Source organism: Tenrec ecaudatus, chromosome 1 (assembly GCF_050624435.1).
Source record: "Tenrec ecaudatus isolate mTenEca1 chromosome 1, mTenEca1.hap1, whole genome shotgun sequence".
Lineage (NCBI taxonomy): Eukaryota > Metazoa > Chordata > Mammalia > Afrosoricida > Tenrecidae > Tenrec > Tenrec ecaudatus.
The window spans coordinates 231,948,181-231,972,468 of record NC_134530.1 but is presented as its reverse complement, the minus strand read 5'-3'; the positions used below and the strand labels follow the sequence as shown (position 1 = coordinate 231,972,468).

Genomic DNA, 24,288 nt, shown 5'->3' with positions numbered 1-24,288 from the left:
CGTAGGTTTTTTGAAAATGCTTTCTTTCAGGATTGCTTTATCCCAGGGAGAGACTAGTATTTTTCTCTGTCCACTGTGCAGTGGGTATAAAAGGTTCCATCTGAAATACAGTCGCGGCATTTGTAGGACCCAAGTGCTTTTGTCGTCATCCCATAACCGCTCTGGCAAAGCATCGTGGGCGGCAGAGTCAAGTTAAAGCAAGTCTGTGTTTGTTTTCCAGATCATCACTGCCAATCCTTGGAACACAATCGCTCTTCTCTGTGGAGCCTTTCTGGCATTATTCAAAGCAGGAGAGTTTGCCAAACTGAGTGTGAAATGGATGATCAAAATTCGGAGGCGATACCACAAAAGAAGGGGCCAGGCAACAAACCACATAAGCTGAGTCCACCGGTGTTGCTCACAGACCAGTCCGAGGGACTTCTGCTCTGCTGAACTGAGCCCCCAGCACTCACCCTGCGGCCACTGGGAGCAGTGGGGCCGTGCTGTGAGCTATCAGCCACCTGCCACACTGGCACTTCCAGCTGACCCTGAGGCTGTGCAGAGATTACTGGAACACAGCAAATGTGTAACCTCTGTTATTTAAATATTTAAATTATTAATGAACATTTCTAAAAAGCGATTCACTCAGCTGTAGGAGACACCTCACTTCCTGTTTGCTCTGGTGCACAGCAGAGCCTGTTGGGGGTTAACTAAGGTCTTCTGTTCTATCTCGGGCGACCCCCCTGAGGTTTCTTAAGGGGCTGGGACAGTGTGTACTATTCTTCTATCCAGAAAGTTTTGACTCTCCAGACGTGTGGGCCATGTTTTGTAAGGCGTACGCTGTAAATGGAGCAAGCAAGGCAGAACCCTCACGTCTCTGGTGTCACCTGTCATCTGCATCCCCCGCCTCTGGCGTGTTTTCTCATGGGCGAAATCAGACTTAAACTAGTAATTTGTGGCTAACCCAATTCTTTGCCTGGTTAGAGCTTTTCTTAGGGACAGAGGGATGAAAGAGTGATCAACACCGAAAAGCACTTAGGACAGATGTACATAGTAGGCGCCTCACTCGAACATCTCGATTTGGTGAACAGGCAGGAAGAAGCCAGGCTGGTGCAAAAATAACTGGGCGCTGACTCAGTAGGCCCTGGTGCTCGTTCACTTTGTGGCCTCCGATAACAGTAGCAAGCCCGAGCCTAGACTCCCACGATGCATGAACGTTCCGTTGTAACTGCATGTAGAATGGGTCGGGCCTGGCAATGGGTGGGGTGATCAAGAGGAGGAATCCACTGGGACCCAGGGAGCTGAGCTGTGACCCTCACCATATCCTACACAACCCGTCTGGGAAACGGATGTTTGACAGGAGTGGTGGTTAAAAAGGTGGGTTTTTTTCCCTCACATGGTAGCTATTGGCTGACGTAAGGTTATAAAAATTGTTTTCATTTATATGTCCTTTGCATCCAAGGAGACCTGGTATCACCTCTTGAATTTCCTAATCTGCTCTACATGCTTCCAAGAAATAAGTTTCAAAAGTATGAGTAAGGTATTTTTTTAATCTCATGTCTAACCTAGCAAGAAATTGTGTGCACGTGTGTTAACAATTAAAAGCAAACTAAGAGAAATAGTCCCTGCTACTTTTCTGCTCCACAGAAGCATGAAATCAAACTTTAGCCAGACTCTTCTTTAGAAAGTCTCCCTGTAGGGCAGATGCAAAGCCAGGGCGTGACCTTTATTTATTGAGATTTAAGAACTTAGATGAACAGTATTGAAAAAGCATGTTTGTGTGTTTGTGTGGGGGGGTCCCCCTGCACAAGTGGTCCCGTCTTAAGATGTAGTCTAGTTACAATGAACCCGCCCCCCTTACTGGCATGTTTTACTGAAGCAGACGCAGCTTATTGTCAGCAGTGTGTGCCCGTGCTCTAGTGCGGAATGGGCCAATCATCCCTCCCATGTCTGTGTGCAGGCAGGTGTTCCTCTATGGTTCTCACTGTCCACAGCGGTTGTAGAGCAGGCTATGGAAATGTTTTTAAAATGAGGGTTATCTTCACTTTAATTGTAGATATAAGATATACGTCAGGGACTACTTGTATCTCTAAAGATGACAAACCACTTTAATGTCACTTACATGTTCTAATAAATACGCTCCAGTTAACATGCTAAACTTTTTGAATTCTGGGGCAAGTTGAGTGTCCTTGTAAATGTGCTGTAGGATAACTAGATTTCGAAGTAAATGGGCATTCTTAGCTTCTCAAATGGGAAAATGAAAACACCACAACTATTAACTCTGCCTAGCCTTTCTACAGTACAGACTTGGACGGAACCCTTGCTCACTGGAAAGGCCTGCCTTTCACACAGTTGGTGGCAGACCATGTTCTCTGAGACTGCCGACTGCCTGTGACACCGGCAGGCCAGACATTAGTGTGGGGGGTGGGGTGGTTCTGGGTTGACCCACCTTGGGTGGCTCTGTACTACCTGCTGCTCAAGATGGCTGAAACACGAGGAGCCAGTAACCCTAAGGCCAAGGCTCCTCCCAGATGCACAGAGCCCAGGAGCTGCCTTCACAACGACCCCAGTGTGAACCTTTTGTAGATGTTACAGAAGCTGGGTTAAAATTAAGGAGTTGAAAACACTTCGTCTGACTTAGGACTGTCACCATCCTCTTGGCCCCACTGAGCTTCCCACCCCCAAATAAACAACAGATCCCATCCCTGCCAACATGAGTTAGGAGATTTTCATCATCTGTGGTCTCTTTTCATTAACATGAACACTTTAAGCGATATTAAGATATCCTGGAAGCTAGAATCTTGGACCGTGCCGCACCATTTGTATTAAAAACGTCTGTGTGTGTACACGCGGATCTCTGGTGGTGCCGTCAGGTTAGGGCTGGTTCAAAGTGATCAGCTGAAGCTGAGGTGCTCTGCCCTTCAGAGATTAGTCGCCTCAGAAACCCTATGTCGGTGGCAGTGGTCTGGTTTTTGTTTTTATGTGTGCATGTATGGGGCAGGCTCTGAATACTTAAGCTTGGCCTTGAAAGAAGCAAAGATGACATGAGGCAAAATACAAACATAGACTTTATTAAATGCTGCTCAATCCCCCATGAAGATCTTTCATTACAAAACAGTTTTCCACACAACTGCAAGTTAAGAGATTGGAATGGTACTCTGATAACAAAATATGTGAGAAAATACTTCACCAGGTAAAAACATACAAGACCTCTCTAATCACGGTTTCAGAAGTCTAGAGGAAGCCCAGTGCAGTTCCTGTGAGTAAGCCAGGCAGTGACAGCTTGCGCTGGGCATGGCCGCTGGGGGCTGCACCTCCGTCCCTGCTCAGGAGGGCCTGGGGAGGGCATGCTGTGAGGACTAGAAAGGCCCTGCCTTTCGGCTCTGGCCGAGGGAGAGGGGAGTAATGGAGAGGCGCCAGCCTTGCTCGCTCGCTGCCTCTGCTCATCTGTGCTCATCACTCTGGGAGTTGACGTACTCAAGAATTTAGTTTACTTTCCCAGCGTTTATTTATGTTTTGTGCTTTAAAAAGCCTGGAAGTTTAAGTTTTCTGCTCAAATTCCAGAGTTCAGGTAATTCCCTCCGTCCTATTTCTGAGAGAGAGAGGGGGGGGGGGGGAGGAAGGGTAAGGATTATGCCTTCGTTTGGTTTAGGAAAGAGTCTTTTTCCTAGACTGAGGTCTGCGGCGATGTGAAAAGCACATCAGAAAGGGGACTATACAGAGCAGACCACTCCCTATGCACCACAATCAGAAGAATTCAAGTCAGAATTCTCACCACTCCCACAATGATCTCACGTCGTAGATGATAAAATTCATTTCTGTGAAACTTCAGAGGTGACATAATAGATCTGGTTAGACAACGGTTACAATATCCTGTGGCCATGATATAACACAGGGCTATGTTTAGTCCGTATATTTTTTCATTTACAGTTGCCGGGCCGGGGGAAGGGGGAGCAGGGGAATTGGCCTTTTAATTATACTGATGAGGTTTGTTTTGCAATTTTTACATATTCCAAAAGTGTGTACAGAACTGCACCTATCCAGCAGAGGTGGCAGGCGGTATTGCTGGGTATTATTCAGCACTTGTATTGCTGAGAATACTGTGCATATTGTAAGCACTGTTCTGCTTTTCTAGAGCTTTCTTTAGCTTTAGCTCTTCTAACTTTTTCCATAATTCTTCACGTTCCAGTTCCTTCTTTTTCTCTCTGTAGATAGAAATTTTTATAATCAGAAAATTTCACCTCAGAACCTCAAGGAAGACACCGCATGTGGAGGTTGCCCCGAGGACACACGTCCGTGGCGTCCACCGAAGTCCTTCTAGTGGGTGGGTGCGCCCAGTGCCCCATCAGTCTCCTAATGGTCACTACAAGGCCTGGGCAGCCCAGGGCTAAATTCCTCCTACCCCCTAATTTCCCTTAGGGGCCTGGCCGGGAGCAGTTGGTCAGTCTTGCAGACAGACTGCAGGCTATGGCCACGGGTCAGCCAGGGCCCTTTCCACTCACTGCAAGGTCCTGCCCTCGAGGCCACATCACTGGGCCTCACTAGGTTACGGTATCCTACTATCTTCTCTTACATGTCAAACTAAAATCTGAAAGCTTGAAACAAAATATCCCTGAAATAAGTAAGTGAAAATATAGATTACTTCAATTGGTGAACTTCTAATTTAAGGAAAGCAATTGTGACCTGATGAGATTTGGATGTTGTGCCAACATCATGTTATGCTATAAGCAGATCGTAAATGAGTTCTGTTCCCAAGTCTGCCTTAAAGCCTACTTTATACCTTAGTCAGAATAGGTAGGTACGGTTAGTATCTAACGTGAGTCTAATGACTGTCTTAGGACACTACTTTTCTAAGCAGAGAGCAAAAAACATGCATACACAAAAATATCTAACATCGCTGTAGTGATGAAGCTTTGACGTGTGCGGCTAAGCAGCAGTCCTTGTTAAGAACCCATGGATGTGCTCAAATCTGCTACAGTCGGCTTTACAGGGAGGGGCTGTGGTGAGATGCTGCCTGGACGGGGCTCTAGGGAGGTCAGGGACTGTTCTGAGAGGCTGTGTGATTTGTAAAACAAGGACGCAAACCTCTGGTCACAGAGGGGTCCCGGGGACAAAGGGGCTGATTTATGCAGATAGGCAATCGTTGATTTCCCTTCGTCATGTGAATAAAGACTGTTCAAATACAAGTGTCATATCCTAGGAATATTTCCAACCTTTCCATTGCGTGCTGGTATTCGAACCAGCAGCCCACGGCTTCCTGCTGGAGGGCTGCTATCGAAAAGAAGTGGTAGCTGCCCCGTGCTTTATCTGCTTGCCACAGACACGCCACGAGGACGTGCGCTCAAAGTGCATCAGCGTTTCTCAACAGGTAACAGTACACGCAGGTAACCAGTCAAAGCAGATGGTAGCTGTGACTCTGACACGGTAAGTGGGCTCAAGTAGGACAGCTACTGTTCACCTTTTAATGTTTCAAATACATTAGAAAGGAGATCAACTGCTCAAAAAGATAAACACTAAGCCAAGTTCCTAAAAGGCGGTGTGTACTATCTTCTCCTTAAAGTGCATTTTACTGCCAGGAGCAAAATGCTGGGCTCTAAGCCTTGGCACTTCCTCCTATGAGCTCCCTCCACTCCAAAGGAGAACGAGGCAGAGTCCAAAGCGCCACCTTGTTAAAATTGGCAGCTTCACCCCACCAACTGCTGGTCAGGGGGCAGCAGAAGACTTCTAATTGTACAAATCAAACTCAAAAAGAAATGGTATTTTATTTTGTAGTGAAGTGTGAGGTTCAGAATGAGGCAAATAGATGGTTTTCAATCCACATTCACTACTGTTTAACCTTTAAGGAAATAAGTATGCAATGGCACTCCAACAATAGATGCTATTTCTGTTTCACAAATGAAACCGTTGGGGCTAGTTTATCTGGAATGACCTGAGAGTTTAGACACTTTAATATAGTAATGCTTAATGCATTCTACTTCTTAAATACTGTATTAACCCAAATTACATTTACCTAATCTAATATGCAATAACAGTACTTCCAAGATCTCACCAACCTTTGTCTTTCAGCTTTGTATGAGCTAGTAAGGTCATCAAAAAGCTTGCCATTCATTTCCATGAGCGTTTTCAGCACATTGTACACCAGCGCTACAATGGTCCTACAACAAAAGGAAGCCAGAGCTGGGTTACCGATGCGAACAGAGAGGGGCTGTCTCGCTCTGAAATGGACTGCATGTTGGCTGGTACACGGAATCTATTTCACAGCTGATGAAACTGAGATTCAGCAATTTGCTAAAGGCTACCCAGTCAGGGGTGACTGCTAAATGTGTGGTTGCTGTCAGGTTCTGCTCTAAGGTCTCTAAAAACCCTGACTGATAAAAATATGAAAACGACCAGATTACAAAATAAATAAGTAAGTTAAAAAAACTAAAAACAACCAGGCTACAATAATTTGTAGAAAGCAAGCAGTAAAGGATGTTATCAGAGTCAGTGTAAGCATCCTTACTGTCGCTTATCTGGCCCTCAGGCTGGGGTGCGCTGTCAGCAGAGGGTAGACCACCTCTTGGACACACGAGTTGGCTGGTGCCACCTCCACAGGTGGGGCAGTGTCGCTGGGGTGTGTCCATATGCTGAGTGTGAGCATACCAGGGGGAGGGGGGACACAATTCTCAGTGGAAGCAAGGGCCATATCAAAGTGCATACACACACATTCATCAGGCAGAACTTATAGAAAATAGGGAACAGAATGGGGGTGTGCACCTGTGACTAAATTCCAAATGTCTACAGATTTCATGTATGACTTAGAAAATCAAATGACAAAATGTTACCCCACACACAAGAAAACACAACCAACCGAAAAGATACTTACTGATTCCAGTGTTCTTTGGAGATTTTGTACAAACTGCCAAACATAATTGGCAGAATTTTGTCAATGTTCTCCTCAATCAAACTAAGAATGTATTCATTATTCCAGAAGTACAAGGCCCTTTCTGCAACCTAAGAAGACATTTGTGAACGTCAGAGGCAGGGCGGCAGCACGCGCGTCTCGGGGGAGGGACCGCACTGGGACACTACCTGGAAGTGGGAGCTGGACACACATTTGGAGATCTGTTTAAAGAGCGGCTCTTCAATTTTTTTGAACTGTGTTGGTTCAATGACATCTAAGATTTCTTCAATTTCTCCTAAAAACATCACCTAGGTTAAAAAAATTTTCATTTAAGAGACAAAATATGGGATGCTAATACAGAAACCATACAAAGGACAAGGTAACCCTACAGGTGGCATGTGCACCTGCTGTAACACATCTCTCCAGCTGGCTAGAGACAGGCTCCGGCCTGTGGCAGTGCCGGTACAGCCGGCTGCACAGTCACAGTGCTTAGCCCGGACTTGGGACCTTTCAGTAAAACATGAACAAAACCCACCTCTTTCTGACTGCATGTTTTTGGCCAAAATTTTAGCAATCCTCGGATCACCTGCAAAAAAAGGGAAAAGGTTAGCATGGATTCAACAATGTGAATTTCCAATGGTTGTGATTATAACAATATTGATTCTAACAACAGTAACAACCCCCCAAGAAAACCCTCACTGCCATCAGGTTGAATCAGTCTCAGAGTAAGTCAACACAGGGTTTCCCAGGCTGCAGATCTGCACGGGCGCAGACGGCCTCACCTTTCTCTAGTGGAGCAGCTGGTGGACTCAGAACGACAGTCTGAAGCATGAAAGCCCAGCTCCTTCTGGCAGGTTTCCCTGTTTTACTGGGTTTGAACAGGGCCGCCATGAATCAGACACTCGAGGGCAGTGCGTTGTTCTGTTACGTACCAGACCCTCTTCCAGATGGGAGGGACATGGCAGAGGAAGGCAGGAAGACTAACAATACCCGAGCAATTAAACATGCAAGGATAGTAATTTTAATAGTAATACGCTCTATGAAGGAAATAGGAAAATAACTTGGGGAGATCCTCACCACCAACATGGTGGGGGGTTATTTTAGGGAGCAACATTAAGGAACAGATAAAAAAAGTTCCCCAATTCACAGCTAGAACGACACCTTGATAAACGGAGTTCATTAAAATACAAGAAAAGGTTTCATGCATTTCAATGAGCATAGCTATTAAGCAAAATGAGTTAAAAGAATCAAAAGTATATTAGAGCAATGTTACAAGCCCAATTATAATTTAACCCAGACCTCAGAATGGTTCAACTTACACTTAAAAGTTAAAAAAGAAATATACAACCATCTTTAAAGATTCTAAAGTCATTAGTATTTTTTATTTATGGTCTGTTCTGATAAAAATTCAGTGAGTTAGAACTAAGAGCACTTACCAGTAACCATCAAACATTAGCTATGTGACGGCGTTGCAAAGAGGCTGTAAAAGCATGTGGGGGCTGGTGTTTGGGAAAGTATGTCTTTGACAGTCTTTTAAGTTTATTTCAGATTTATTAGTCTGGTCTAGTACTAAATACTCATTTGAATTAAAATTGAGAAGAACACTGATGTGGAGCAATCTTGCAAGAAATTCTTAAGACATGAAGAAACATAAAACTTCAGAGAAAACCATTAAAGACTACGAATAGATAGACAATGTAATACTGCAGTCATTATTTCTCCACTGCTTAATCCATAAATTTAAGTTTGATCAAATACTACTGGCATTCTTTTATCCATTGTAGAGATCTATACATTTAAGCAAATAGTAAGGAACTTTTGGGGGTGGGGATTGAATAGAATGGATCCTGCACTACTGCTATCAACAACTATCATTTCCACTAGTGATTATAAAGATTGTGACTTCCATCTCAGCAGACTCTACTGCCCCCTGGGCTTGCCTGCTTTGAGAAAGCAACTAGGATATTGGAGAGGCCCACATGGACAAGGAACTGAGGGTGGCTCCAGCCAGCAGCCAGCTAGGGACTCAGGGCCTTATTCCAACAGCGCTGGAGAAACTGAATCTGCCAACAAGCATGTGAACGTGGAAGCTGATCGTTCACCACCCGAGCCTTTCCCCGACACCTGAGCCCTGGCCAGCATGTCACAGCAGCCTTAGGAGAGCCCTTGAGTCGAGGGCCCGCTAGGCTGTGCTTGGATTCCTGGTGCACAGGAACTGTGACATCATAATACACATGTCTTATTTTATTGTGGCAATTTGTTGTGTAGCAATAGAAAATTAATAGTTCTTCACCCATGTCATACGCACAAATCGATTCTGACAGTAGAGCAGATTAAATGTTGATCACCAAAAACATGCACTCATCCTAATCACCAGACTCCATGAAGGAGATGTTGATTAGGAAAGAGGGCTTTTACAAATACCATTCAGTTAAAGCTCAGCAGGTGGAATCCCATGCTTGCTTGTTTGACCGGGGCCCTAAATCCAACGACAAATGTCCTTATCAGGCAGCAGTTCTCCTTTGGGGATCGAACAATCCTTTCACAGGGGTCACCCGATTCATAACAGCAGCAAAATTACAGTTACGAAGTAGCAATGAAAATAATTTTATGGTTGGGGTCACCACCACATGAGGAACGGTATTACAGGGTGGCGGCATTAGGAAGGTTGAGAGCCACTGTAAGATAAGGGACGCACAGAGGGGAGAGAAGGGAGAGCTAATATGGGAGGTGATGTGGCCACGGAGGTGGCAGCTGCAGTAACTCAGCCACAAACTGCAGAGCATATGGAGCCACAGGAGCTGGAAAGGCAGGGACAGACTCCCCAGCAGCATGGCTCTTTGTCCAGTTAGGACTTTAGCTGCGAGAGAAGAAATGTCTGGGTTTCTTAAGCCATGAGCTGTGTGGCAATTGGTTACAGCAGCCCCAGGGCACTGACATGAAGGAAACAAAGACTTTGAAGTTAAAAACTAACTTCACAAAATACCAGAGAATATTTCTGTAATCTCAGGGAGTAGAAAGACTTTCCTTAGCATGACGTCAAGACTAGAAGCCAGAGAGATTAATAGTATTTATATATATATAATGGAAATTATATATATATATATTCTGTAAGGCAAAGACTAAAAACACTACATTAAAAACTTTAAAGAAAAAACCCTAAAATGGAAAAAAAGAGACTGTAATAAGGAAGAGGAGAAAGCAAGCAAAGGACACAGAAGTACAGATGATCATCTGAACATATGAAGGGTGACTCACTCCCTATAACAGCAAATACAAACCCAGTTAGCATACCATTTTACACTTATCAGACTAGCAAAGATCTTACAGACTTAAGGTTTAGTATTGGACTGGGAGAAGAAATCAGGCATCACATTCTAAATTAGAAAATTAAATGTTAAATATTTTTGGAAGGCGATCTAGAATATGTTACGGTTTGTGTGTATCCTTTGACATGGCAACACGGGCCTTATTTTAAAGTTATTTTTTAGATTTCGATATAGAGAAATGATTTGTCCTCTCTGCTTCTGGTATATAATTCTAAGTGTTCTTACATGTGCGTAGATTTTTGTTCACCACCACCACCACCACCACCACACACACTACACAGAGTTATTCCAATACTCCTCAGAATGCCTCATTTAGCAACGTGATTTCAACAATGAAAAATTAAAATGACTCAATGCTTTGCTGATTCACAAAGGAAGCAAGCTTTATTTTAAGATTATCTTAATCACCAAAGGCAAGGAATTGTTTCCAACCCCTGCCAGGTGGTCTTATAACTAATAAGTGGGTGAACCCTCTTCCTTCAGAAAATTAATTATTCCAGGGAATTGTCTTGGGACCTTTTAATTCTACAAGATGAATAGGATTTTAAAAACTTATTGGTGCGTATGACCAAATCTATGAGGCAGTTCACACTGTGGGCACCCGAGGCCGTCGCCATCAACGATTCCCTGTACCCAAATATTCGCCTCCAGCCGAGCTACGCTCAGGACTCGTGGCAACTCCTTTGCTTCCCAGTTCAGTCCTTCGAATGCAGATTAAGGAACCTCACCTTTCTTCACCTACCTAGTTTCGGCTTAAAGTACTGTTAGTTAGCTTGTTCGGCCATAAAGAAAGCTACAATATACACGAAGGACATACACATGAATAGAACACTTACTGGTTCTGTTAGTGTGGTATCTTTCTCCAGGAACTGGACAACACAATAGGCTAGCTGAAATGTAAAAGACAATTTTTAAGTGTTACTGAGTGACATCACATTGAGGGACAGGATTAAAAATAAATGAAAACAACTGATTTTCAGAAACGGAATTCTGGCTTATTTCAATATATAAAAACGAATCTATGTGCTCATAGTTGTGTAACTTTTTTAGCATAAATTTTTGAATGTAAAGTTACTTGAAATAAGGCAGGTGCTAACATTTCAGTTAGGCAGCACGTTTTTCTGCAGATACCTGTGCTGGTCATGAAGGCATTCTGTTGAGTCCCTGACTAGTGATGCTTTACAGGTAGGAAGACATGCACTTGCTACAATGCTGCAGTGCCTAACTTGCTGCTGTTGTCATTCTCATAACAACCCCAAACACAAATAAAGAAGGGATTTACAAAGACAATGATGACAAAGACAGTAATAATAATAATAATAATAATTAGGGGACTGTGGCGAGGCAGTCAACCTTCTCCAACTACGTTATCAGATCTGGAAGGATAGTCTGCAGATATGTGGGATTTCCTCAAAATCATAGTGTTAATTGGATCAGGTAGGAATAGGGCTAGAAAGTATGGAATTTCATATTATCTTTTATAAAGCTACTGTCCTTTTAAAATAAACTAAATGAGACATGCTTCTGGTCATTCGCATAACTTAATTTTATTTAAAACTATCAGTATTTCTCCATTTCTCTGCCTTACGTGTTAGTCTTTGAAACAACAATATTCATTTCTTCTGAGGTATTTTCTGAAACTTACCTGAGCATGAAACAGAGCTAATCCTTTAGCAGTATGCATAGGAATAAGAACCTTCATTAGAAACTGTTTATGTTCTGCTTTCAGTGGCAATGCAAAGCCATTGATAATACTAGAGGGAAAAAAAGGCAGGGAAGGGTTATGTAGATACTATTTTCTTTCTGAAAATTACTTTATGCATGAGTGCATTTAAGCAACAGTACTCTGCTTCCACCCGGGTTGTATGGCTTCCTCATCTATGAGGAACTTAGAAAGAACATACTATGAAGTCTGCCCTCGACTCATTCAATCATGCAAAAGACAATTAGGGCTGACCCACTAGGTAATTTCTACCTGCCCATTCAATAAAGCCTGCCATGTCACTGTGCCTCATTGCCTTCACTTTTCCTTCCTGAAGTTGCAGGTAACCAACATCACATTTCATGTTGTTAGCATGGTCTCTAAACAGTAATACCCACCCACAGCATGGCAACACTACAGGGGGTTTCCAGACTGCAGATCTTCATGGGAGCAGACTCATCCTTTTCCCACAGAGTGACTGTTGAGTTTGAACCACTGACCTTGGGACTGGGACCCCAATGCCTAACCCATGGTATCAACAGTTCTCCTTCTAAATAGTAATAAGGAGGTGTAAAATGCTCTCCATTTACTACTGCTATCTGGTGAATAACACAGGCATAATATTCATGTAAATGAAACCAGAGTTTAGATTTTTTTAAAAAGAACCGATGGATTAGGAATGGTTTATCAAACATCTGAATAAGAATTTTTGTAAATGCATCAAAGATTCACTACCGCTTATTTAATCTCTTCCCAATCAGATCCTATAAATTTTGTGGCAGCCTGGCAGTTTGGCAAGATCAGGCGTACAACATGCCACTACTTCAAAAGCAGGCAGTTGCTCTGAAATAGAGGTTTTTCTGTGGCAGTGTTTTAAAATGCTGGCCCTCCAGAGAATCACAGGAAGAATTCAATTGAGAAATTATGTCTTGTGCTCCATGTTTAAGTCCAAAAACACATCATAATCTCTCCAATCCCAGCTAAGATATTAATGGTGAAACGGAGTTAATTCTTAAAAAGAATGGAAAAAGCAAAACTTGACCTACCTTCCTAATATTTCAAGGAGTTCAGCAACACCATTGAAATGTTCTGTTTCATATATAAACCTTAATTTAAAATAAAGATAAATGTAACATGAATCAAGCATCAAAAAATAAACTAAGAAGAGACAGGAAGGTAAAGAAATCAATCCAAGAGGCCAAAGCAGAAACGCACATGGGCATTCTGTAGGTTTTCTTAGTAAGGTATTTGTCCCAAGTCAATCTTACAAAAGAAAGTCTACTTCCTATTCAACCACATGTGTGCTTATTCAAGTCTGCTGCTCGCTCAGCTAGCAGAACAGTGTTTCCCTTGCAGTACTCTATTTCACTGAAGGAGATAAAGAAAGAAGAGCTTTGTCAAAGAAATATTTTTCAAAATACAAATATCTATTCCTGTAAGAAAATCCGAGAGGAAAAGGCCAATACGTAGCAAGTCATTTTTATTCTGGACTTCAAGTTTAGGATCACCTTTAAAGCAGGGGCCATAAGCTCAATTAGCAGCAAGACCAGGCAAGTTTGATGAGCAGCTACAGTGGACCAGGCGGGCAGACAGAGCTCTGGAGAACCACCACGCTCCAGCTGAGGGCACCAGCTAGTCCTTAGTCCTCACTCACTAGAACAATGCCAGCCTCATTTCCAGATGGAATTACAGCAAACAAAACAAACTTGAGACAGGGTGTCAATGTGAAATCCCTATTTCAAGCAACTACTTTACAGGAAATCATTTACAAAATAGTCAAAAGGCAGGTTTCATATGACTTTAATGGAATACAAGTACTTTCAAGCGATCTACTGGTTATAAAGTAGTTCTAGCCAATTTAAAAAGGAAATCTATTTTTACTGGGAGGAGAAAGCCTTGTCTTTTTCCCTCAGAGGGGCTGGTAGTTTCGAACTGCTGACTTTATGGATTAGCGGCCCAATGCATAACCACTATGCCACCAGGACTGATCAAAGGAAAATCCTTTTTACATATATAGATAAGAAAATTTAACTTTGTTACCTATATTCTTATAAAGGGAAATTTTCCTTTTAGAAGCATAAAAATGCAATACCATAAAAAGATAAATTGACCCTTACCTAAATGTTATTTTAATTCCTATGTTAACTAATAAATTGAAATCATTTTTCTATATGATGAGCTGTATCTTGGAGATGAAAATAAATTAAAGGACACTTGGTTGCTGCTTTCGAGTGACAATATGCAAAAGGGAACTGCTGGGCTGATTCTATTTCCAGAAGACAGCCTAGACTTTCACACACTAACTTCAAAGAAATAGATCACTAGATAAATTCCGTTCTCAACAAGTCTTTAAACATGACTAACCAAAGATTCTCTATGGAAAAATTGCCCTCATCACTATCACCCACCTAGGTGAGTTCTATCTAGGTTATCTATTTCTAAAAGTTAGACACAATCAAGTGATGCCTAAAGCCAGGCTACAAAAGTCCGTTAAATTTGCCACCTATTAGTTAAACTTGCCATTTCAGACAGGGGAGGGGGGAAAAGGAGTCACAGGTAGCAACCTGTGACTGCTCACCTGAGGAAAATGTTGTTAATCTGCTTTCGGATGAACGCTCTTAGGCCCAGAAATTTCCCGTAAATTCGATGCAGGACAGTCTTCAGGAAGTCACGCTCTCTGGGGTCTTCACTATCGAAAAGCTCCAGGAGCTTTAAAAGAAATCTGAGAAATTACTTTTAAAAAATAACCGAGCTAAAACTTCCCTTTACTCTAACTCTGATTTTCAGATTATCCAGGAAATCTTTCAGCTTCATCAGCTCGATTCTGACCCTGCTAAATACTGAAGCCAAAGAAATGCTTTGGGAGTTTGTCTTCTCACATTTTTCATCTAAAAAATTAAAGGATACAAACTCGACAAACATTTTTTTTTGCTTTGCCTTTTTGGTGCTAAAATGTAAGACTGTTCATGATTTTTGACAGTAAGTCAAAACGTCCTCCAAAATCTTAAGCTTTCTACTACAAACCGTTAAAAAAATGAAGTCTTAAGAATATGCACCTGTAAATGTCTATTTCCAACTTACAAAAAGATTTATAAAATCAAGGTTTGTTGTTGCTGCTGCTATGTTTGTGATTTTGTGCACACACACCGCCACCACCACCCCTCCCCATTCAGAAGGGTCACTATGCCATAGTGGATACACAAGTGGCAGATCTACACTAGCCGAGTGGAAATCATACATGAAGTAACACTGAAGCTGAATGTCAGCTGCAAAATGCTAAACCCATTCAGAGTGGCCAACCTCGCATTCTCCTTCCCTCCCAGGTGTCAGCAAATGCTTGGATAAAGAGACCTCTGAAAACTTTAAAACGGAAAGTTCCAATTTCCATTTTAAAATGGTAAAGAAATGAATTTCTTCTGTCAAAAAAGTAAAGCAATAATGTATATGTTAAATGAAACATAGATGTCTTAAAGCGAGAAAATGCAATCTCTTTATTGAATAGAAAGTAATCCTGGTGCCGCTGTTGAGTAAGCATCAGGCTGCAACTCAAGCCAGTGTTCAACCCCCCAGCTGCTCTTTGGGAGAATGAGGATGCTTTCTCGCTCCTGCACAGATTTACAGCTGCAGAAGCCCTACACAGGCCTGCGGCGAGTCAGAAATTGACTTGATGGTAGTGAGTTTTACAGAATAAAAATACCTATGATAACATCAACACATTTTGTGTTCTTTACTAGGGCACCGCTAAAGAAGGAACTGCATCCGAAGTTATTAATTCTATTCTGTCTTGAATTCTGTGTACATGTCCAAGCCATCAAGCAGAGTGGATACTTTGTTAAGGGTGGTTCTGACTGAGGCCGGGGCCATTGAGCGGATTCTGACGCATGGCACCCTGTGTGTGCCAGTGCCACACTGTGTTCATAGTTTTCAATCGCTGATTTTTCAGAAGGGGTCACCAGGCCTTTCTTCTGAACTGCCTTGGGGTGGAACTGACCTCAACCTTTCTACTAGCGGCCCAATACATTAATCCTGATATCACCCAGGGATTCTAGTCATGATCTGTCATGATTTATGCAGATGGGTCCAGTGCTCACTGCTAGCTGAAAAGTGAGCAGTTGGAGCCCACCTAGAGACCTGTGTGGCACTCTGCGTCTCAAGTCAGACGCTGTGGGTAGTTCTACTCTGCACCCACTAGGTCACCATGGACTCTAATGGACACGATGGCAACGAACGGCAGCGGCAGCAGCAGCAGCAGCAAACAAGCACCTTGCTGATAGTTTATGCTCCGTTCACTATGTTAAGTACTGCATGAAGTGCCAACAAAAAATATGCAGGGAGTGTAAACTATATTGCTTAATAGATTCAGTCCAAATTATTCTAGTTAGAAGTAGCTTTCAAGTTTCTATGTTGGGTTTATTTGGAAGATGTGATGTCATATTAATGAACCAAACCAAACCAAAGTCACTGTAATTGAGTTTATTCTGACTCAGAGTGACCATACAGGACAGGGGAGAACCGCTCCTTGGGGCTTCCACGACTCCATCTTTGCAGTGGAGATGGCCTCATGCCCCTATGGACCTGCTGGTGGTTCTGAATTGTTGCTCTTGTGGGTGAGCGGCCCGATGCTTAACCCCTGGTGCCATCACAGCAGCAACAACAGCAAAAACACTCTACACCAAAAGCACCCACTGAATCTTAGTTTCTCTCTTCTGCACTTCTATGACTGAACACACACTGGAGTTATGAAATTTTATTTTCATGAAATCATGAAAGTCCCAATATGTGCTTTCAAAATTTGTTTCTAAGTGTTAAAACTTACCATAAAACACACAACCATATAATTTCAAGACACATAAATTGAGAAACTGAGAATTACCATTATCGATTATATACAGTAAAACACTGAAGAAGGCCTTTGAGAGGTGGGATGTGAAAGCACAGTCATATAAGCTGCTAAAACCAAAATGATGGGGCCCTGACTTCTCAGTCAGGCCAGCCATTGGAGAAGAAATTGGAAATGGGTCCTACAATGCCAGCTTTCTCCTTGTTCCCCTCAAGCCTACGGCAGCCTCAGTACTCCAACCTCCTGAGAAAGCTCTTCTCAGAATCACCACCGAAGATGGCATCTCTAGACTTCCTTCACATATCTCCCACAAGAGCTACAGACGGACCTGCCTTTCCATGACTAAAGTAACCAAACTCCATTTCACCTGACTTTACTTTATGATTGCAAAGTGCTTGATAATATTAACACACACCTGATACTTCTTTCTCTATGAAGAGCTACTTCAAAGGTAGAAGGAGCTATTTAAGGTTCTCCAAGGTCTTTATCAATACAGGTACGGCAATTTGTCAGAAGACTTTATTTATATATGAGGTTGGGGGTAGTTACAAATGACTGAAATCTATAAAACTCAGGCTTGTTGAATCTCTGTCACAGAAGACACATAGAGATGGCTGATGGAGAGGTCCTTGCAATGATTTTAATCCTGGCCTCAGCATGTGTGCAATTACTGATACCCTCTCGCAGATCTTCTACCCCCCTCCCCGCCCCAGCCCCTAGTGAAGTCTATCTACACTGGTAAACAGCTTAAAAAGCGAGAGGGGAATCTAGGAAATATCTGGGCTATTCAACTTTGTCCAAGGCCAGTCAATTCCACACAGGATGAAGGCACCCTATGTTTAAATTCTACCTCCATTTCCACTAGCAACCCCATTGTCTGTGTGTTTAATGCATTTAAGGAACTAGGTGACTTCGATGCCTAAGGTGGGAAAGAGGAAGGGAAATGACCCTGGATGACAAGGCCCAACAATGCTTCCATTTCCTTTTTGTCTCCCTTTCACTTCACTGGTATCCGCTAAGATATGTATCTAGAGATGGGTTTTAAAATTAGTTAGTGCTTAGATTAATTGATCATACCAAATTTTCTTAATTCGGTATTGCAGAAAGACTTGTTTTATTGTCTAAGATAATTATGAGGATTTAGGACTTCATTTGATTGACTTTCATTACATGCTTACACTTGATTAAAAACTACTCCTGTATTCTCAAACTACTTCACTTTTATCTAATTGGCAAGGGAATTGGTATGTGCAAATGGAAATAATCAATATTTCTGAAAGCCTAAACTTGTCTGATCACAAGTTAACAAAGCATTTAAAAAATCATTTTATTGGGGGCTCTTACAACTCTTGTTACAATCCATACATCAATTGTATCTGACAAATTAGTACATCTATTCCACCGTTCTTTTCTGGGCATTTACTTTCCATTGAGCCCTTGGAACAACTCCTCTTCATCCCTTGCCCCTTCAGCCCTCGTGGCCTCCTGATAGATTGTTAATTATTTTTAAAGCTCACGTTCTAATTTACGGAATATAAGGAAACTTAAGATGTAGGAATTCTTTACCTGTTGTACAAATTTCTGATCAATGAATCGCTTCGCAATGCTAGGCTGGAAGTCAGGGCTCTCCAAGAATCTCAAGAAGAATTCATACACCAACTATGAGAGAAAGAGTCCAGTTAAAAAAGAAGGCCACACCTATAAAATTCTACCCCAAGGGATCACTTCGCACAAACACTCATCTCCCAACATTTAAAGGTCACAGCAATGCAGCGGCTGTTGTCATCATAAAATGTGATTTTAAAAATACAATAAATAACAAATACATGTATAATCATAATTCAGGCTCCCAAGCTGGGAGAGATTTGAATTTCTTACTTTCCACCACCTGTGGTAAGATGTTAAACTATAGGGATTAGAAAATAAAGATGATGCCTATAGCATTCAAGGAGGATTCACAAGTGTGGTAAAATCCCATTGTGAGGATATCTTCTGATTCCATTTTTCCCGGAACGTTTTGTAGGCCCTGGTATTCAACAAGAAGCCTACATACAATGCAGCCCCACTGACCAAGAGCGGGCAGTGAGATGCTAACCTACGTGCATTACACCCAGAGTCTGAAACCCTAGATAAGAGTAAATCAGGATGCGAGGAGCCGTGTACCAATAACAATAAATTTTAGGTTATAAAAATTCAAATCTTTAAAAAAATTTTCAAACATTTCTGTAAATAAAGGATAAAAATAAATAAATAAACCCAGCGCTGCCTACCCACACTTGGGAGATAAAGAGCCTAAGTTTATGAATAAAGGGCTCGGGCACCCCTGAAGGCACAGCAGATCCGCTACAAAGACGTGACAAGAGCACTAAAACAAAAGCACATGCTCATCTGCTACCACGGATTTAAAAGTGGTGTTTGCTTTGACTTATAACACACCCACATTTTTCCAGGAGAAAGGCAAAGTAAAATATTTTTTACTGTACTACAGTAACTTTAAAACCTTCATTTAAGGCTCAAATACACTTTTATTAGTTATTAAATAACACGTAAATTAGCTTCCCTAACAATTAAAAAGGAGGATTAGATAACAAAAGAATAAGTATTTTTGTAAACAATTAGGTAGCCACTTGTACTAGAAACAGCAAGAGAAGGTGTACAGGAATGCATATAAAAATTACAACACAATGGATAAATGGATGTTGTAAGAGCCCCCAATAACATGAGTAAAACAAACAAAATACACACATACAAGGATTGCCACACTAAACCACACACCTCACAGCATACAGCACTGCCAAATTTGGCCTCCACCATTCACCACACACAGCATCTCTCTTTTTTTTTTTTTAGCCAAAAGGTTCAATACAATCCTAAGACTAACAATGATTTTTGGATGAGTAAATAATTTACTTTGTTTCATCTTTGCCCATCCATACAAAAGAAGCAGTTCATAGCTAGCCTGAGATCACCTAACTTTTTATGCTTACTATAATTTAAGGCACTAGACTCCCACAGTCATCAAAGAGAAGTGCCCAATTGGATTTTCATTCACAGATAATGTTATCAACCAACAATATAAATAGTTTTTCTTTGGGAGACACACATGTGAAAAAGCGATGTTGTTCTTAAGAAAGGATCACAGCCTGCTCAGCAATGTTAGCACAGCCCCGTGGTTGCAATGCTTCGCTGACAGCACAACTCAGTGCCTGGTTCCATGTCTGACGTCAGGCTATGTGTGGTGTGAGCAGACACGTGGCACTGTACAGCCCCAGAGGCTCATCCTCTCGTTAAAAAGTAAGACAAAACCAAAACTATAAATAAACTGGTACATATGCTCCTGGAGCTGGAGAGGAAGAGGGAAGTCAAGAAGCCCAGGGTAGAACTGGATTGCGTGTGTAATTACTTCTGTGTGAACAGCTGCCTCTTTTGCCAGGAGAGCAAAACGAGATGGTGCCTGGCTACCACTACTGAACAGTCTCTTTCAAAGGGGGCAAAAAGGCAATATGGAATAAATGTCCAATTCTCATAGAATCCAAACCTTCTGGAGCCAGGAAAATGAATGACCCTTCAAGCTAATTACCCTGGAGTGATTTCTATCCCTTTAGGCAAAATGTAGTTTAGCTTACTTAATTAGTGAAAATGTTTGCCTTCAACATTGCACTTAAAAAAAAAATCACCTACATGCAATCAAATTGACTGGGGTAACTTGAAAGGTTAGGTAAGAAGCTTGGGGGTAGGGTGGCGGTGGCGGTTATAAACTTTCACCAAAGCACTGTAACAAAGAAAAGAAGCTTACGGGCAGTGAGTTAATGTTAATGGTTAAAGTTAGTGGAGGAATAGTTTGGGGATATAGGAAACAGAGAGGACTGAACAACTTAAAGGTAATCAATGTTATTGAAATATATGTCCAGTGGCCTACAAATGGGCTTTGGGTCTCCACTCTGCACTCCCCCGCTCATTCACTATGGTGAGATTTTTTTCTTCTGATGACACCTTATACCTGATCCCTTCAACACCTCGCGACCGCACAGGCTGGTGTGCTTCTTCCATGTGGGCTTTGTTGCTTCTGAGCTAGATGGCCATTTGTTTACCATCAAGAACCCAGACGATCTTTTGATAGCCAGGCACCATCAGCTTTCTTCACATTTGCTTATGCACCCATTTGTCTTCAGAGGTCATATTAGGGAGGTGAGCACACAATGATATGATTTTTTGGTTCTTTGATGCCTGATAACTGAACCCTTAAGCACCTCATGGTCACACAGGCTGGTGTGTTCTTCCATATGGGCTTTGTTGCTTCTGAGCTAGATGGCCGCTTGTTTACCTTCAAGCCTTTAAGACCCCAGATGCTATATATTTTTATAGCCGGGCACCATCAGGACATCCCCATAAAGAAGGGTCTTGGGGAGGAGACAAGACAGACAGTCAGGGTGCGATGTAACAACGATGAAAAATACAACTTTCCTCTAGTTCCTAAATGCTTCCTTCCCCCCAGTCATGATCCGAATCCTACCTTGCAAGTCTGACTAGACCAGAGGATGTACACTGGTACAGATAGGAACTGGAAACACAGGGAATCCAGGGCAGATGATCCCCTCAGGACCAGTGGTGTGAGTGGTGATACTGGGAGGGAATAGGGAGGATGGGTTGGAAAGGGGGAACCGATTTCAAGGACCTATATGTGACCTCCTCCCTGGGAGACATACAACAGAAAAGTGGGGGAAGGAAAACGTGTGACAGAGCAAGATATGACAAAAGAATAATTTATAAATTATCAAGGGTTCATGAGGGAGGGGCAATGGGGATGGAGGGGAAAAATGAGGACCTGATGCCAGGGGCTTGGGTAGCGAGCAAATGTTTGGAGAATGATGAGGGCAACGAATGTACAAATGTGCTTTACACAATTGATGTATGTATGGATTTTGATAGGAGTTGTATGAGCCCCTAATAAAATGATTTAAAAAAAAGAAATATATGTGCAGGTAAAGTGTTGTGTACATTTTTACCACACAAAATAATAAAGTAAAAATTAATGGTAATGTGCAAAAATTATATGTCAAAGACTATGAGACTAGTAGACTCTTGGAAAGGGTTTTGGGCGCCCTAGAAGGAAAGAGAAGGGCTTTTATAGAAAGAAGAAGGAATGGTGCAGGATACATGCTGGTGGGTAAGGGATAATGGATTCAGAATTGTGCTAGTCGGGGTACTTTAGAGAAACAAATCCACAGAAACTCATGTATAATAGAGAGTTTTATATAAAGATTAAGTGCACATCAAGAAAACATCCCAACCCAGTGCTGCCCAAGCCCACAAGTCCAACAGTAACCCATGTGTCCGACACCAATCCACAAAGTCTTCCTCCATCTCACAAAACAGATGCAATCAAGTCGAATGCAGGAGCAAGGTCAAGTCAGTGAATGTGTAAGCATCTCAGCGCTGGCAGGAGTTTCCACCCAGCTGCTCCAGCACCCAAGGCTGCATCAGGGTAGGTCCATGTGGCTTCTCCTTGGGGATATCTTGCAAGAAGTCAGCCTTGCAAGCTGAAGCAGGGAACTGCTAAGGCTGCTGCACCCTGCTGCTTACATCACAAAACAAGAGACCCGCCCCGAGAACTCGAAAGGCGAGGTTCACTGAGCCATTTATCCCTCCGCCCTTCAATTAACCTCACATGTTTATCAGCCAGGTTGGCACAATAAACTAACTACCTCAAGCATCTTTATACAGATCTCTCATTCAATGGAATTTAAGATTTACGGGTATTGGGGACCAATTTAATCGAGTCAAATATATTATGCATTAACCTATACATTCCATCTTAAAATCTGCATCAGACACACAGGGATTAATGTATGGGAGATTAATGTCATGACTTCTGGGAAAGTTATAGAACAGTCCTGGAAATCACAGAGGCAGTTCTCCTCTGCCCTTTCTTGATGGCAGTGAGTGTGGCTTTTAGATTAATGCTTGACATACAATAGATCCAGAATAAAAACTTACTAAATGAAAATTATAGCAGTTGACAGATGGGAGTCTCTGTATAGCCATTGCATTTTAAAGGTTTTATGTGAAGAAATAATTTTCCTAAACCATGTAAGAATCAGGGCTGAAAACAACTGAAACAACCTTTTCAGTACAGGGATTCAGCTCACTAATTAAGTGGGCTAACCCCATAGGTGTTCAATGTATGGCTGGGCTCTCCTACTTTTGCTCCCCAAGAAAGATCCTAAGTGACTGCAGGGGCTCTTTAATGTGGCTCTTCTAGCCAAGAGCTCTTAGATACTGGTAGGAGTCACCTGTGAGCACTTTTTTCCAACAGGAGTCCCTGGAGTGGCGCATTCGGCTGTATATAAAATGAGCCTTCTGAGAACAGAGAAGGAGACTCATTCCCAGCAAGAGCCAGGAGTAGAGCATGTCCTCTGGCACCCAGATCCCTGTGCAGTGAAATTCCTGGATCCAGATGACAGTTTTACCAGCAGAGGAGCAGCAGAACCAGGAGCCAAAGCATGGAAGAGAGTGAACTTCCCAACCTACGTCAAGTGTTTTTATTCAGGCGTCTGTATGCAGGCGATTTGTAGAGTTGGGTGCCTCTGGCCACTTAATTGGGGAAATTGAACTTGCTGACTCACAGAAGTGAAGCAAAGTACCTTCAAGGCTGAGGTTTACTGGACTGAGGTGCCTCTGAGCACTTAATTCAGGGAGCCAGGTTTGCTGGCCCAAATGTTTAAGCTGAATGCCTCCAGTTGAGATTTATAACACGGTGGTATGCCCTTTGGGCACATGTTAGTGAACTTGTAACTTGTCCTGAGAAACAACTCAACCATGAGCATTTCTCACTGGCATTACATCTTCACTTCCTACACCCTTTAATCAGGACTTCTGTGTGTGGGTTCTGTATGGCCACTGCAATGGCTATTAGAAACGAGAGACAGAGAATATTAAAATAAAACAATGATTAAAGGTAAATTTAGCAGAGAACAGCACGGATAACTACAGTACTGGAAAACATAAGACTGATACAAAAAGCTAAGGAAGGAATGCATATGCTTATGATAATAGTTGTATGAGCCCCCAATCAAATGATTAAAAAGTTATATGAAAATGAATATATACTGGACTAAAATCCAAACCATGAGCCTTGTATATATACACACACACATATATATTATATATATTTTAATCTTTTTATTGGGGCTCATACAACTCATCACAATTCATACATATATAAATTGTGTCAAGCACATTTGTACATTTGTTGCCATCATCATTCTCAGAACATTTGCTTTCTACTTGAGCCCTTGATATCAGCTCATTTCCCCCTCCCTCTCCACTTCCCCCTCCCTCATGAACCCTTGACGTTTTATAAATTATTATTTTGTCATATATTATATATTATTTTGTCACTGGCCAACATTTCCCTTCACCCAGTTTTCTGTTGTCCATCCCCCAGGGAGGTTATATGTAGATTCTTGTAATCGGTTCCCCCTTTCTACCCCACCTTCTCTCCACCCTCCTGGAATCACCACTCACACCACTGGTCTTGAAGGGATCATCTGTC

At 42.2% G+C, this 24,288-nt stretch overlaps 2 protein-coding genes across 2 annotated transcripts in view; one reads left to right on the top strand and one right to left on the bottom strand.

Annotated features, from left to right (window-relative positions):
• Positions 1-1,600, top strand: part of PACC1 (proton activated chloride channel 1) — a 30,090-nt gene extending 28,490 nt beyond the window's left edge. Inside the window, exon 8 of the mRNA XM_075530102.1 lies at positions 221-1,600. Within this exon, the coding sequence (XP_075386217.1) occupies positions 221-382 (162 nt within the window). The 3' untranslated portion in view covers positions 383-1,600. The remainder of the gene's footprint in view (positions 1-220) is intronic.
• A 1,433-nt stretch (positions 1,601-3,033) lies between these two features.
• Positions 3,034-24,288, bottom strand: part of PPP2R5A (protein phosphatase 2 regulatory subunit B'alpha) — a 79,822-nt gene continuing 58,567 nt past the window's right edge. Inside the window, exons 4-13 of the mRNA XM_075530101.1 lie at positions 18,300-18,392; positions 14,472-14,602; positions 12,940-12,999; positions 11,837-11,945; positions 11,028-11,081; positions 7,398-7,448; positions 7,051-7,170; positions 6,845-6,972; positions 6,033-6,134; positions 3,034-4,184 (exon numbers count right to left, since the gene is read on the bottom strand). Coding sequence (XP_075386216.1) covers positions 4,052-4,184; positions 6,033-6,134; positions 6,845-6,972; positions 7,051-7,170; positions 7,398-7,448; positions 11,028-11,081; positions 11,837-11,945; positions 12,940-12,999; positions 14,472-14,602; positions 18,300-18,392 — 981 coding nt within the window. The 3' untranslated portion in view covers positions 3,034-4,051. The remainder of the gene's footprint in view (positions 4,185-6,032; positions 6,135-6,844; positions 6,973-7,050; positions 7,171-7,397; positions 7,449-11,027; positions 11,082-11,836; positions 11,946-12,939; positions 13,000-14,471; positions 14,603-18,299; positions 18,393-24,288) is intronic.